The 16,605-nt window shown below is 33.1% G+C and overlaps 1 protein-coding gene and 1 long non-coding RNA gene across 2 annotated transcripts; both read right to left on the reverse strand.

Annotated features, from left to right (window-relative positions):
• Positions 1-9,092: 9,092 nt before the first annotated feature.
• On the reverse strand, positions 9,093-12,764 carry LOC134272577 (uncharacterized). Its single transcript, XM_062754800.1, has 7 exons — positions 12,683-12,764; positions 11,615-11,782; positions 11,017-11,167; positions 10,838-10,891; positions 10,506-10,667; positions 9,908-10,033; positions 9,093-9,382 (listed from the first exon to the last, which is right to left on the reverse strand). Exons 1-7 carry the CDS (start codon positions 12,686-12,688, stop codon positions 9,093-9,095), a joined length of 957 nt encoding a protein of 318 aa, XP_062610784.1. The 5' UTR covers positions 12,689-12,764.
• A 486-nt stretch (positions 12,765-13,250) lies between these two features.
• Positions 13,251-15,419, reverse strand: LOC134272578 (uncharacterized). The gene is made up of 3 exons (XR_009993228.1): positions 15,343-15,419; positions 14,873-15,012; positions 13,251-13,284 (listed from the first exon to the last, which is right to left on the reverse strand). It is a non-coding gene; the product is annotated as an uncharacterized LOC134272578 (long non-coding RNA).
• Positions 15,420-16,605: the final 1,186 nt, after the last annotated feature.

Here is a 16,605-nt window from a genome sequence, read left to right on the forward strand (position 1 = left end):
GGGTTAGAGGGCTAAGGGGGTTAGGGTTAGGGGTTAGGGATAGGGATAGGGGGTTAGGGTTAGTTAGGGTTAGGGTTAGGGGGTTAGGGTTAGTTAGGGGGTTAGGGTTAGGGTTAGTTAGGGCTAAGGGGGATAGGGATAGTTAGGGTTAGTTAGGGTTAGGGTTAGGGTTAGGGTTAGGGGGTTAGGGGCTAGGGTTTGGGTTAGGGTTAGGGTTAGGGCTAGGGGGCTAGGGTTAGAGGGGTTAGGGTTAGGGTAAGGGGGCTAGGGGGTTAGGGATAGCACTGTAGTCAGTTGACCCACTTATCCCCTCAGCCTCAGAACTGATCACATGATTTCTCTCAGCCAATCAGAATCTTCCGGGCTATCGGGACCCCTTATACTACTTACGAAAGGAAATCGTCATGATTTTCCGTATAATAATGATGTGGTAAAAGTGCATGGTGAATAAATATTTGAAAAGGTGTTAAACTAGTATAAAATTGTTTGAATATGCTATAGCTGCGAATGACACACAAGTTTTTTTTTCTAAATTTTGCACCGCGCCATGCAGCAAAGCAAACTGTGCAGAAACCATATAGGCCTTATCACGTGATAAGAATCCATGCAGGGTATCAGCAAGTGGTACACTTGAGGGACCTACATGAACATCTTCATTTTGATCACAATAATTTCTCATATCTATCATTGACTTTTTTTACCTCGATAAATCAATTGGATGAGCAATTGCACTAAAATTTTGCATTCAATTTAATAAACAAATTATTTATTTTGCTTTGAAGACGGCCTGAAATAATAATTCACTATTTCAGCTTTGAATATCTTGTGCTTTCCTTGCATGGATGCTTTTAAATTTGTGAAAGTAATTTTGATTGAAATGATTTGATGCTTTGGATCAATTTTACTTGTGTATACTTGTGTATACTAGTATTGCATTCTAATATTACGTTGGAGATGTTTCATTTGTAATATCCTTTCAAATAAATAGAAAACAACAAAGAATACACATTTGAAAGAAAAATTAAATAAATTTAAATTGATTTTTTTTATGCAAACTACTAAATAAAGTTACTTTTCTTAATGAAAAAAAAACTTTTAACCTGCCTGTTCAGACAATAAAAACATAGATAATGACATAAACATTGCGCATTTATGATGGTTGATTTTCAAATTTAAAAACGTTAAAATGGGTGTTCTGGTTTAAATTGTCGATTTTTTAATTTTTTTTTAAAATTAGATTTATGTTTTCATCTTTTTAAATGGTGATTTTCCTGCGTGAATTCTCCGCTTTTTTAAAAAAAATTATTTTACATAAACAGAGATATCTATCAAATCCTTATAATTTTCAAAAACTCCTAATTTGGTATGTTTTAATTTCAACCTGTGCTGTCTGATATGAAAGAGAATGCAAGGGAAAAATATTAAAGGGATGTTAAATGTATTGATATGACCTAAAACATTTTTGAAGCACATGAGACAGCCAAAATATTGAAGTATGTATATTATAGGAATGTAGATTCAATAATTTCCGCATAAGGAGTGCATCCCTCATACATCATCTGTTTTTTTTTTTTACTTATATTGTGAATCACAAGTGCATTACTCTTAAAAAATCTATTTTTCTAGGTTCTATTACTTCTGCATCAAGAGTACTTCCCTCTTGAACGATAAATTTTTACATAAAGAGGGAAATTTTGGACGAATTTCAAAAGTTCAGCAACAAAAACTTATAACGAAGTACTCAGGACCGACAATTTTGGTTTGTTATGAGCGTAACTCATTATATCCGTTAAGCAGAGAGGATTTTCAAAAAAAATAATTATGCATTTTCGCCTTATATACTATAATAAATTGAATCTTACCTTAACACCCGAACCTCTGACACAGTGGCCATAAGATTCACAATTTGGAAAAGACATCCTTCCTCATTATGATCAAACATTAAATTTGTTTCTTTGATTAATACCCACTAGCTGTGAAAATTTCTAGTCACATATTGTAATTTACTCAGACATTTCCTACTACATCATGTTTGATGGAATATAAGAAGGATATACGAGGGTTGTCCCAAAAAGTCGTAGACAGGTAAAACAGTTTTGTTTCCCTTTGCTTTATTAAATTTCTTTCCTTGTCATAGCAAAGTGTAACATTTTATGAGCATGCACTTCAAGTTTCATGATGATATCACATCTTATAAGAAAATTATGAAAAATTAAAGAAAGAATATAAGTGTACACCGGCGCACGAAAGCAAGCGTAAATTACGTCTCTTATAACGTCATGATCTCTTTGTCTGCTTCAATAGCGGGTATTAACATTCAATAATTTTTTTAAAGTGAAAGACCACTCTTGATTAACGGACATATTTGAATTTACTACTTTCCGTTTGTTTTTTACTTGTTTTTTTTTTTTAAAGCGGATTCAAATTTCAGTCGAAATTTAGTCGAAAGATTGCCTTACATTGTAGGCAGCAGAGAATATAAATTGCTTGACGTCGTTCGCGGTCCAGATTTTTCCAAATTGTCTGCGTTTATCAAACAGTACTCTACATCCTACATGCCGTAAATAACTATTTTCCCTACGGAAGAAAACCTCTCATTGTATATCGTGCAATTCAAAAATAACTTCTTTATTAAAATCTGGTGTGTAATGTCACTTCTGTACTCTTTTTTCCCGTCTCCGATGTATATTAACCATATCCAACACAATTTATTACATCTTCGTGCACCGACTACGCGTTTGACGACGTCATTTTCTTCAAACTCAATTTCAACGATACTATGAAAATCATGACACAAATCGTCTGTTTCTAATGATATTTATATGAAAGTTTGACATAATATTAAGATTTTTATTCTGGTTTCAGTGATTTAAATTTGGGTTCAATGTATTACAAAGTACCAAAGAAATGAAAGCAAATGTAATAGTTATATGCGTAAATTATTCAGAAAGAATAAGATAGGACAAGTAATGTCGCATGGCCCCCAAATTTCTCAGAAAATAGATTACTTGTATATAAAAAGACACCCCAGTCTTTTGAAAGATGGAAACACCTACTTTTTATAAAACATAGGCCCTATTAGATTTCTTCTCATTCGTCCATAAAATGAATTTTAGAGGACTTTGTTTCTGCACGATCACGAAAAATAGTAAGAATATGCAGTATTTTCAGCATTCTTACAATGTACGCTCTAAAAACTATGAGCGACTAAGAGTACCACTAAGATATTTTGTTATTTGAGAGCAATACATGAGTACTTACTTTGTATAAAAAATCTTCGTGGTACTCTTAGTCGCTCATGTTTAAATATTTAAAAAATCCAGAAAAGAATCGTGTAAATATTATAAAACTCGATCGATAATGATCAACCTGCTTTCTTCCGGATTAACAATGTGACGGGTATGTTATGTTATACAAGCTGCTCCTTGTCAAACGGTAGTTATTTGTAATTTTTTCGCAAAAAACATAATTTACACAAGTTTTTCAAACCATCAATCGTCTCGGATGAGGAATAAGTTGTTTAGAATTAATAAACACACCGGTGATATTTCAAGTCAAAATAGCTCAGTTGTGCGACACTGCTGACAGGACATGCCATAGAAATTTCGACTGGATTTCCACTTTCCTGATAGGATCAGTCATGTTTTGGTGAAAAATCAAATGAATATTTTCCTGCATGCAATGATACTAAACGAAATTATCCACGATACTATTTCCACTTGAGGTTTTTCACGAAATTACGATGAGTACGAAGCGTCTGCTGTACAACGCCATTTTTGTTTTGCGTTGGAGCGGATCAAATTCACCACACACACCTGCTTTGAATAAATCTGCAATAGGTTATTTTTATCGATTTGTTTCTGCTGATATCGCTTCAGAATTATAAGGACAACTTTTTAAACTTAACATAATAAGGTTGATTTATATTTTTCATTTTATTACTATTAAAAAAAATATTTATTAATGGGAATGTGAGATTAAAAAAAAACAAGAGGCCCATGGGCCACATCGCTCACCTGAGAAGCTTTGACCATTCTGTTCTTTACGAGATTTCCCCCTTGTTATACATAATGCGTCCCCACCCTACCCCACTGATCATAATTTAGACATTTTGAAATCTACACTACCCCATGATCCTTCCATGGGCACATATGTTTCAGCTTTTTTGGCCCAGTGGTTCCTGAGAAGAAGATTTTTCCTATATATTTCTATATAAAACTTTGATTCCCCATTGTGGCCCCGCCCTTCCCCCGGGGGTCATTATTTGAACAATTTAGAATTTACATTATACCAGAATGCTTCCACATAAGTTTCAGCTTTTCTGGCCCTGTGGTTCTTGAGAAGAAGATTTTCAAAGATTTTTCCTATATATTTCTATGTAAAACGTTGATTCCCCATTGTGGCCCCGCCCTCCCCCCGGGGGTCATGATGTGAACAATTTAGAATCTACACTATACCAGGATGCTTCCACATAAGTTTCAGCTTTTCTGGCCCAGTGGTTCTTGAGAAGAAGATTTTCAAAGATTTTTCCTATATATTTCTATGTAAAACTTTGATTCCCCATTGTGGCCCCGCCCTTCCCCCGGGGGTCATGATTTGAACAATTTAGAATCTACACTTCCCCAGGATGCTTCCACATAAGTTTCAGCTTTACTGGCCCAGTGGTTCTTGAGAAGATTTTTTAATGACCCAACCCTATTTTTGTCTTTTCTTGATTATCTCCCCTTGCGAGGGGATAAGTCCCTTCAGTTTAACAATTTAAATTCCCCTTCACCCAAGGATGCTTTGTACCAAGTTTGGTCAAAATTGGCCCAGTGGTTCTTGAGAAGAAGTTGAAAATGTGAAAAGTTTACAGACGGACGGACAGACAGACAGACGGACGGACGGACGACGGACAAAATGTGATCAGGTTTTAGGTTGCATACAAGTTATTTTAAAATGCCTTTTAAACCCCTGCTTCAAATTAGTTGCCCCTTTGTAAACACACTATCATTTTCACCGTATGTTTGACACTTTTCATTCATCTAAAATCTTTAATACAACAGTTTTAAATCATAGGAGAAAAGAACCATGTCCCTTTCTTTTTTCTGCTACATGTATGTGTGTAATCTCTGTTGAGATTCTGCTGGGCTAGATATTTGGACTGACGCCCGCATAATCTCTGGACAGTCCTATATAATTCATGTCTGGAGATCAAGTCCCAACTTCGGCCGACTATAGCAAGAATAATTCACCTAAGCCACACAGCTGCTCGCTTCAATTAAGTCATTTGGTTGTTTATTTGACCCTCTATCACTTTTATTTCTACATTGCTTACCTTTTAGGCATGTAAATCCCAACATAAAAATATTCACTGAAATTTCAGTTTTTAGATATGGCTCCTGTAACGAAATTGTTTACCTCCTCAAATAAAAGAGTTCTTATAGTCTGTTTTTACCCTAATTGATGTTCAATAGCCACAGAAGACATTGATTCAGATTCACCAAGGGTGATAGAGGGTCAAATAAACAACCAAATGACTTAACTGAAGCGAGCAGCTGTGTGTCTTAGGTGAATTATTCTTGCTATAGTCGGCCGAAGTTGGGACTTGATCTCCAGACATGAATTATATAGGACTGTCCAGAGATTATGCGGGCGTCAGTCCAAATATCTAGCCCAGCAGAATCTCAACAGAGATTAGTATGTGTGAGCCCCTAAAATGCCCCTATCCACTGAGATAATTACGGTAGCTCGTATAGGACATGGTATGAGATTTTTTTTCAATTTGTGGCCACGAAATAAAATTCGTGGGAACGAAATAAAATTCGTGGGGTTATCAGTTACATGTATTTTTTCTGATTATTCTGTAATGCACATACGGTTTTGAATGCAGCTACTTGTATAGCATCAAGGGTACAAGTTTATAATTCATCTTTGCAAACATAAAGATTCTACCATCTCTGACAGATTTGGTTTCTAGCTAGTTTTGATATATTATATTCTCCCTCACTTCGTTCATCCAAATATGAATTTATTAAGAACTAAATAATCAACATACACATGTGTCGTAAACAGGATGCTGCTCGTTAGCTCTTTATTTTCAATATTATACAAATAATCTCAAGATAATCCCAATTCTCAATCATCTACAGAAGATTTAATTTGTATATCGTCCATTTTTTACACAAAATGTTCTTAATACACAGTGTACCTTACTACCTAACATCTTGATTTTCAAAGAACCGAGCGAGCTTAGATAAACGTCCAACCCTGCGAACTGCTATTTGTACCAACGAATTACGTGGACCTAATTTCGAACACGCGACAACTACGACCGAACATAAATATAACTTGTATGTTCACATTCAATTTATACATTTTTATATCCATATCAAAATAAGTTTCTTTTGTAAAATAAAGTCTACAATTTGTATATAGTCACAGATGCCAAAAGAAAAACTGCATTTTATGTGGCAATAGTCTAGTCTCATACAATACATGTATGGATCAAACCTGTTAGAGTGACTTTATGCAAAATACAATCATTGCAGAATAGGAAGTGTTGTTTTTTTAATTTATATAAAAATGAGAGGTCATTGCTGCTGTATATTGAAATAGAAAAATACTTAGAACATAAAGAGATATCTTATCATAGTTTAATAAATAAAAAGAACTACAAATGATTTTTTTCTGCCGACTTCCCCGAGTCCATTAATCGAAAGCAACATATTTTCATCTATGTATGCAAGTAGATAATTGTATGAATTTTCGCAAAACGTACTAGTATTTGGCAAGAGAATAATATATATAACGTTATAATTTTTGTAAAACTTGAATAAAGCTGTAAACCAAGTTGCCATTAATATTCGATCAATTTTCAAAGAAGTGTAACTTGTAGGCAGGAATCGAGAATTATCGTGCATAGTTCTTTATTTTTGATATTTTATTTGGTTACTAGGGATTTATATGGTTACTAAAGGTTTATTGGGTAACTGAAAGTTTAATTTTTACTCTGTTAACTATATTTTATGTATATAGACAGTGTACATAAAATACACAAAAATATGTGACTGTCACATTATTATTTGTTATTTTGATGTTCAACGTGGTTGCATACAAACTGTCAAGAAATCTTCCTACACTTTCATACATTTTTTTTATATGACTGAAAAGCTGTTGCTAAGGATTTCTGTAGGATAAAATTTTGAATTCTAAAGATACATAGATCTTAATCCTTAAGATACAAACATTGAACCTTACAATTTCATATCATAGTACACAAACATCCCTTTTTCTCAATATTTTTATGCATATAAAGTTGTTACTAGGGACGTGTTTGGTTGCCATGGAAAATTAAATTCTGTATTTCACCTACAATTTACAATGTTTCTAGGATTTAAATGATTTTTATCATGTGTTACTTAAAAAATATGGAATACATACATAATTCTATAAATTAATGTTTCTGAAATTGACATTAAACTCAATTCATGGTTGTTATATTTGATTTGTTGCTAGGCAACCAAATTACAGGAATAACACCAAAAAAAATATCATTTCCTGTTAGAATTGGGTATACCCTTGGATTACATATAATATTAGTTTTTTTGAAGAGGGGGCCTAGATTGGCTCTTGTCCTATCTTATTCTTTGTCCGTTTTAATTAATTAGAGAATACATATTTTGTTGAGAAAATATTACTTGATCTGTCTCTCACTGCATACAAAGTACGTCACGTTGTAAGAAATGACGTCATATTGACAAGTGTATTGCGATCAGTGACTTGTTTATAACTTATTTTGTGGGATTTAACTAACGACAAAACAACACGCTGTAGTAAGTTTTTATGTAGTTTGATGATTTCTTACTGGTTAAATTAGCAGATAAACTCATTTTGTGGTATTTAAAGAAATGTTGTATGACGTATATTGTGTATGATGTCATAGTCAAGTTTTCCCGTACAAATTAGGCTCTGCCTCCTTTTTGTAACCTTAACTGTGCTGCAGGCCTTATCGGCCTTCATATAAATCGTCCTAATATTATTGATATGAAAGATATGTATTTAAAAATTCACAATTTTAAAGAACATTGACGATATTATGTCTTTGCAAAAGTTGGTAAGTATTGGTTGCATGATTAAAAAATTATAAACATTGTCTACGACTTTTTGGGACAACCCTTGTATATGTATAAAAAGGACAAATAATAAAACAAATTTGAATAATCATAATATACATAATCTTTGTTTGAAGTTGAGAATGATTGGGTATTCAAGGACACAAAAAGGTTGATTATCAATTGAAGATGTATTCATTCCTTACTAAAGATTGAAGGTTACCTTCAGATTACATAAATTTCAGCACAATAAATATAAAAGCGAATAATATTACTTCACAAGTAGTGCTTCTCACGAAATTATGCGATAATTAATTCCTTGTGTATATTTAGGAATTTACTGTCCTTCATTCATTTGCATCGCAGTGCTAATAATTTTTTAAGTATATACATGTATTATTTATTTAGCATACAAATGTCGTCTCTTTTCATATAATTACTCCCAATTACTTCAAAAATGTCGATAGAGCAGGAGCTAAGGAGGCGTAGTATGCATGCAAATCTCGTGCACATCTGTCTCTGTGTCTGACGCTAAGAAGGCCAAATATCCATGTAAATCTCGTGCAGCTGCCTTTGTGTTTAAAGTCAATGGGCGAGGACTATTAAAATTGGCATTAGAGTCCCGAGTAATTTAAATCTATGTCTACATTTTAAAAATCTAAATCTACAATTTTATATCACAATAAAATGGAAATATAAGGAATCGCTGTCTAGTTAGTATAGTATGTCCAGGATATCAACGATAGTGGGATACTTGGGATAATTTATACAAAACGGGATTCACCCGTTTTGAAAATTATACCATGTTTCCCACTACCGATGATGCTATGGTATACTATACTAACTAGACAGTCATTCTTCAAATAAACGCTTTTATGTGTCATGCCTAAAATAACATGTTAATTATTATACATGTATGAGGACCATAAAGTTAAATTCATGAAGTCATCATGCACAGGTTGAACAAATTTTTTGATTAGAAATTATTCAAATCATCATTCACACTGATTGATACGTCCGAGCATGAAGACGTCCTTGATACACATCATTACCATGATCTGATAACAAGGAGGTGTTCTCAGAAGCCTGGTTGTGGTGATCAAGACTCGGCTTCTGGCCCGCATCCGGTTCCAGATCACGGGACAGAAAAGCAACAGATGTTCGGTAATTCTGGCCAAATCGATATGGCGCACGCGCAATAAAGTGAGAGAGTGTTGTAAATCTGTGTAACAACATGCAGAGAAATTGAAGAACAAACAGAAATCCAAATACAATTAGGAACAGTAAACCTACAATGAAGAAAAATTAAACAAAGTTACTTAATAGTTCGTGCACCTATTTGTTTTATTTAAAAACACAGAAAATTTATCATAATAACGCATTCCTTTTTATAATTTTCCGTAACCCCTGTATATCAGCTACAACTAATTTTCAGAGACATGTGCTTTCATATCGATACCTATGGACTACTAGTATCTTTGTTCCCACGAAACGATTGTTTTTACTTACTGTGTATATACTTGCTGGATGGAATTGTCTAGGACACCTGTAACTTATGGACTTATTTAATTACAGGATGGAATTGTCCTCGAAACCTCTAACTTTTGGACTTATATACATGTATATTTACTTACTGGATAAAGTTACCCGAGTTGCATCGGATTTTTTTTATACGTATGGCCTTATTCACTCACTGGATGAAATTGTATAGGACATTTGTTACTTGTGGACCTTTTATTAACTTAGTGGATGGAGTTGCCCTGGCCACTTACAGGCCGACACTAACAGAACATGGGCTTAACCTGTTTACTTACTGAGTATGTTAGTCCCAGCCACATTTAAGTCGAAACTGCTGGATAACGTCATTATAATCACTATCCACAAACAGTTGACTATTCCCGATACCATCAACCATTCGTTACGTAACGTCCTTAAATTTTCTACAAATACCAGAGGTCTAATTACTTTCTTATTCCGTAATTGCAGGACTTAAAAATATAACCTTTGTATGTACAAGTACAGGTATAAAATGTGAAGACAACGAACAGATATCAATCTATCTCATAAATACAGATATAGCATCATCACTGTGCGCATGCGTGTGTGTGTCTGTTATTAACTATTTTTGTATATTTTATAGAGATAAAAATGATGCCGTGAACCTAACGTCCCAAAAAAAGGACATTTAAAGACGCACATTTCAAATCAATTTCATTTAATTACAAAAAAAAACATGTAGAGGCCATGAAAAAACAGCAGCACTGTGCTTTTGAAGAAAAGTTTACTCTTTCTCATTGTTGGTATTCTTAAGACTGTGATATTGTATCTTGAATTCTTAAAGAATATTACCATATCTTTATTTTAACAAAATAATTTGTTTAATGCTTTTTTTTCTCTCCCTATTCTATTTACTTTTTAGAGTTTGCTCCAAACTGAATACATCTGCCGAGGGCGCTAAACAAGTCTTAATGAGATCGACCCAGAACTTGTTCTCTTGCCGATTCACGCTTCCCAAATCCTTCAGATTGTGGACCTTACCAATCTGCTTCTTAATTTCTGTAATGATCTGCTCCTCTGAAATAATGAAGAAGAGTACCGTTGTATATTTTAAGATGTAAAAATAATATTTTATTATTCAAAGAGAAAGAGAATTTTTACATCTTAAAATATACATTTTTTTATTTAGATACAATTATGATAACTCAGAAATTAAAGGCAAGATTTTTATAATAATATGTTTTAACCTTTAGCTGGCTGTCGAAGGCATGCAATGGCATCAAGAAGACGCTGTATATGACCTTGATTAATATCAAATAAATAAAGCATTTTAAAACATTTAATGATAGAAAAATTCCATTCCGTAAATGTATGATTAAGGGACCACTGTCTAGTTTGTTGGGTATGCCTCTATATATAACTCTACCTGATTTGGTAATTCTGAGATCCTCCTTTATTTCTTTCTTTGTGATTGTCTTCAACACTTCCATATCTTGAACTGTTTTGATTTGGTTTCTATTGAAGTTCTGTTTATATTCAAGTAAACCAATCCCGCTTAGCCAAGAATGCACATCGTTCTGAAAAAATGTTATGTTTTTATCTTATGTAATAAAAATCATACTGAAATTGCTTGTTATTAAGAACATACACAACGTAGTTTTTTTGAATATTTTTTCTCCTTTAATATTAAACCTGGTAATACTGTTCACCTCCTCCAGATCAAACTTTGGGGAAATACTAACAAAACTATATATTTTTTCTTCTTTAAATATACTAGTGTTTTCATCAAGTTTTAATTGGTTAAAACTGATAACTTATGCTATTTTTTTTTTTGTTGTGAAAACATCTTGTTTTTCCCTGATTGAAAATTGAGAATATCTAACACAATTATCGTGGGAAAGGTACAAAATAAAGTTTGTGTACATGTACGTTGCGTATGTCCTTAATCTAGCATGCCAGCTTTTTTCATATTCACAAGATTTGTATTACATGTACTGATATATAAAAAATATACAAGAACAAACCGGAACACCAATAGGGATTTTAAACTCTGGAATATCTTGGATTAACCGGAACAATTTTCTTCGGTGAGCAACTTTCTTGATCCCTATTTGCTTAAGGTCGTTTTCTGTCAGCATTCCAAGGAAGTTCGTATTTTCATATCCATTTTCGACAAAGTTACGAGCATACCCCTGATCAAAGGAAAAACAAATGAATTCAGCTTCAGTAAAAGGTTGACTATTACGAATCGAGATTAATTTCATAAATTAGAAAAAAGAGTTACAATCCTGAGCAGGGAAAACAAACCTATTCTTTTTGAAAGGTGATTAATCATTCTTATACCAAAGCTTTTTCGTTTTGTATAATGCTAGATAAGAAGTGGAGAATCAAAAGTAAAGAATCTCAATTTTCAGACAAAACAACCATCAGTTCTATCATTTAGGGTTTTTTAAGGATGTTTGTATACATTTTCAAATTGAAGAAGAACCCTAAAAATGTTTTTGTACCATATGAATGAAATGTTTTAGGGCTTTCATAATGAATAATCATAAATGAACGTAAAAAAAATTATCACAAACAGCTCTGATTTTGGGAAGAAAGAGGAATTCCATTGTTAAAATAGGAAAACAATTAATTTAAAGGAAAAATTAATACTTTTAAATTCACATGAATTATCTCAAATTAAGGCCAACTTTCAAAATGATGACGTGTGTTGGAACAATTTTGTCGGATTTTAGGTGATTTTTTCAATGCTAAATTTTAATTTTTTTTTTTTCCAGAATGCATAATGAAAAAATGCTTTTTGGGGTTTAAATATTTTAAGTAAAGCAAGCTTGATGTTCTTGAAAACAACGTTATCTGAAGCTTGTTTCAGTAAATCGTTTATTTTTTTAATCAAAGAAATAAATTATCAGTTTTACTAGAAAATCCAACGTTGATAAATCATTGATATGTCTCAATGTAAAATGTGTAAAATTGAATTAAAGCCAAAGCTCAAAAGACACAAATTTTAAAATTAGCATTTACAAAGATTAAATTTTTTTTTGGAAAAAATAATTGGAAAAGCAAATAATACCTGATATGCTTTTTACCTTCATGCCGAATGGAAGCCACGTTCGAACATCAAGAGGGTTATTTTCATTAAATTCCTCTTCTCGTTCTACATTTTCTTTTTTGAAAACGTTAAATAAAATATTATATTGAAACAGATACAAAAAAAAACAGATGACACAAATTTGATAGCAATTAGAAGAAAACAGGTAAGAAAAATAGTAACCAAAATTATGATTGAAATTTAGTTACAATGTAGTAGGGATGGCAATCGAATACACAATTGCTAATCGGTTCACCGCAAGACGTTCCGACCGATTAACAGTTAATTTATTTCAATCTAAACTATTTTGATCTGCATATTAATTATAAATGACATATTTTTCACGTAAGTTCATTTTCCTTTTTTTCATAAATTGTGTCATTAGACAATTCAAAAATATGGCTTAAAATTAAACACTTCTTTCGATATTTTACAAACACTCCAACTTCTATAGAAAATAAAGATGTTCAATAATAAAATGAAATAAATGTGTTATGGTTTGAACACCTGTCTCCAGCATGCTTTCAAGGTAATCAGATCTTCCTCTCTTCGCTGCATCCCTTCGACGATCGTAGCGAAGTGACGAATGTAGAGGACTGTCTACAAATTTATACAACTTGGTATAACACTTCGAAGAAGAATGTCTGCACAAATATTGATTCAATTCATCATAATGACGTTGAAAGGGTTCTTTCTAATGGAGGGAATGCATAATTATTACTATTAAAGAAAAAAAATGAAAGCCAACCAAAAGTAAATAAAAATACCAAATTCCAAGTTAAAAAGAATCAACAAGATGCATTTGCGAAAGGCAAATGAGTAAACCAATTTAAACTAGGGCTAATTGTAACGGGGACCGTTACAGATGTTCCCCAAACGCTCCCCAACTCCATTTGGGTGCCGTATTCCCTGTAAGCGCTATTAAGTAAGACACACTTTATGCAATTTAGACTTAAACAACGTTTTCCCAGAAGAATACAAAATGTATTTAAATTTTAGCATTGCACGCGTGCTCATCTGAATGCATGTGCGTAATGACCACATCATCTTGTCTACACTATATATATATCTTAATATACTTAATAACAAATCAAATAATCCAGAAGTATTAGGAAATACACTCATTTAAGCGTATTTCAATATTACTCATTTCACATGCACGCACGTGCATGCACGTGCATGAGGACTATACCTTCTTGTAGGAGTCTATTATGTCTGTCTATGTTCTAAATCCCATCCTGTTTGGTTGAAAAACAAGGGAGTTATAGCCATTTACAGTTTTAGCCAATAAGATTGCAGCACACGTGCATGCGCGTGTTTTCACGACAATTGTTATATATCATATTGTAGTACATCCTAAAGTATGTATATATTTTAGATTTCATAGCATTTCGTCAAAAAACAAAAAAGATATTGAGATTTTTGTTTCAGCCAATCAGAACGAAGCGCACATGCACGTACGTGCATGATGACCATACCTTCTTGTAGGAGTCTATTATATCTGTCTATGTTCTAAATCCCATCCTGTTTGGTTGAAAAATAAGGGAGTTATAGCCATTTCAAGTTTAAACCAATCAGATTGCAGCGCACGTGCATGCGTGTGTTTTCATGACAATTCTTATACATAATATTGTAGAACATCCTAAAGTATGCCTATATTTTAAATTTCATATTATTTCGTCAAAAAACAGAAAAGATATTGAGATTTTTGTTTCAGCCAATCAGAGCGAAGTGCACGTGCATGCGCGTGAGTTCGTGCTAATTTGACAGTGTCATATTATCTACACTATTAATATATCTTTATATAATGAGTTTCAAATCATTTAATTAAAAAATGTAAAAGTTATAGCGATATTAAGTATATCGGTCATTTCACTCATTTCACGCGCACGCACGTGCATGCGTATGCGCGCAAAATGACCTTCGTTCCGCACACCTACACTACACACCTATTAACCCTAAAAAGGTTTTAGCTTAGTTGGGTGAACAGTTTCTGAGAACACTCGCGGACAAAAAAGTACCGGAGAACAAAGAAGAAAAAAAAGAATAATAATAATAATAATAATAATAAGAAACCGAGTAAAAACAATATGTTCCCAAACTCCGTTTGGGGAACATAAAAATTTCTTGTAGTTGTATGCATTTTATAGTGTAAGCTTATTACATGAGAACCCGGAACGACCATTACCTCTATAATTAAACCCAGGGCCTACAGTCTTAGAAAGGTCTCCAGGAAACAAAGCCTCGTTTTGATCATGAGGATCACTTTGAGGTACATCCGCTTCCGGTTCAGTTGTTGGAGGTGTAGGCTCTTTCTTTCCAAAACAACTTAATGAGGAAAAATAATGTATAACATACAATAGGATAAATTACATGAAAATAACAAACAGTATTCAAGCCCTCAATAGTCCATAAAACAATATACGATTAAGCAGCAGAGCAATTACGGTTAGAGGTGGAATCAGGTGCCATGGAGGAGTGAGCATGCCCTGCCGACCGGTTACGAAGGTCATGTGCTCTTCGCCATGATCGAAAAACAACGGAAAATCCGTCGTCAATTCAGTATGTGAATAATGGCCTAACAATTAGTATGAAAAACAGTCAGCATTTGACTCAATGATAAATTGTATAAAATTGAAATTCAATTATTTCACTTACAAGAATATCTTTCTCATCGCTGTCTCCAGTTTGTCATACCACGGCTTGTTATCTTTTACGGTGTCGTGTAACTTTTCCTCTCTTGTCCCTGATTATATCCAAGAAAAAACCTTGTTATTTCAAACTTTAATTTCGAAATTTCTGATGATTTGAGATGTAGAAATAAAAATACACATAAAAAAATTCTTAGGACTTCCATTACACTTCCAAATAAAGTTCGAGATACAGTATCAGAATGGACGTTATCGAATTCAAATGCATGATTATCCAAATGAAACATATTGAGATAACGAACGGAATTCAAGATGAAGAGGCGGGACAAGGTGCCAAAGAGGAATGAACTGTCGACTATTATTAATTGAAAAAGAATTGCATTACATACATGTTATCATCACAAACTCCAGGACCCAAAATGGGTATTTTAAGGTAAAGATCCATACCACGTAAAATAACGTTATGTGACGTTATTCTCGTTTGTGACGTTATTACGTCAAACGCGCCCGACGCTTATTCCATCAAAAATGCCTGATGTCGATTTCACTTACCGTAAAAAAAAAAAGGTACATTAATTTCCAAATAAAAGGCATAAATATACGATGTTCAGTTATTTTCCGGGATGCATGATCGAAGGAGAGTTTAAATTTAGATGATTCGTTAAACCGAAAGTACAACAAAGATGGCATGGAAGATTCATTGTCTCGAATACAAGATAACTAAAAGACTTCGACAATCGGGTCGTTTTTTGTCTCTGTAAGTTGAAGAAATACAGAGTAACAAATAAATGGTTCTCTTGTCGAACGTCATTATCGTTTGCTTACATGTTTGTACATAGGCCTAGTACATAACCATTTTCGAACCACGTACGGCTCAAGTATTCAGGTACCTAACTACTTTGCTTCAATATTCCGATTTTTAAAAGTCGTTTTTCTCTTCTCGATTGTTTGAATTAAAATATCGTCCTCTGGGGATTGACTCGGAAAAAAATTTTGGAAATTTTTTTTTTTACAATGTATATATCATACATAAAACAGTTACTGCACAAATATAAATGTTCTGTTATTTGGTATATCCTTGCACTGAAACATAAAATAATTATTGATAAAAAACAAACAAACAGAATATTTCATTTAAGTAGGAAAGGACATTGATACATTGCCAAAAAAAAAATTCCTTAATACACACATATGCTGAAAATTTAGAAAAATTTGTTTTAAAGCTAGTGCACAATAACCTTTAGCTACCATTTGTAGTGCTTTGGGTAGT

This window comes from Saccostrea cucullata, unplaced genomic scaffold (genome assembly GCF_032062105.1).
Source record: "Saccostrea cucullata isolate Sc308-1 unplaced genomic scaffold, CSIRO_AGI_Scuc_v1 ctg8531, whole genome shotgun sequence".
NCBI classification, from domain to species: domain Eukaryota; kingdom Metazoa; phylum Mollusca; class Bivalvia; order Ostreida; family Ostreidae; genus Saccostrea; species Saccostrea cuccullata.

Bases quoted from the DNA above. Each gene is read 5' to 3' on its own strand.
- LOC134272577 (XM_062754800.1), bottom strand. The intron at 11,168-11,614 runs GTTTGTTCTTGT...ACATTTTTTCAG, and splicing joins AAATCCCTATTGGTGTTCCG to AACGATGTGCATTCTTGGCT. The intron at 10,034-10,505 runs GTAAATAGAATA...TGGTATTTGTAG, and splicing joins TTTGGAGCAAACTCTAAAAA to AAAATTTAAGGACGTTACGT.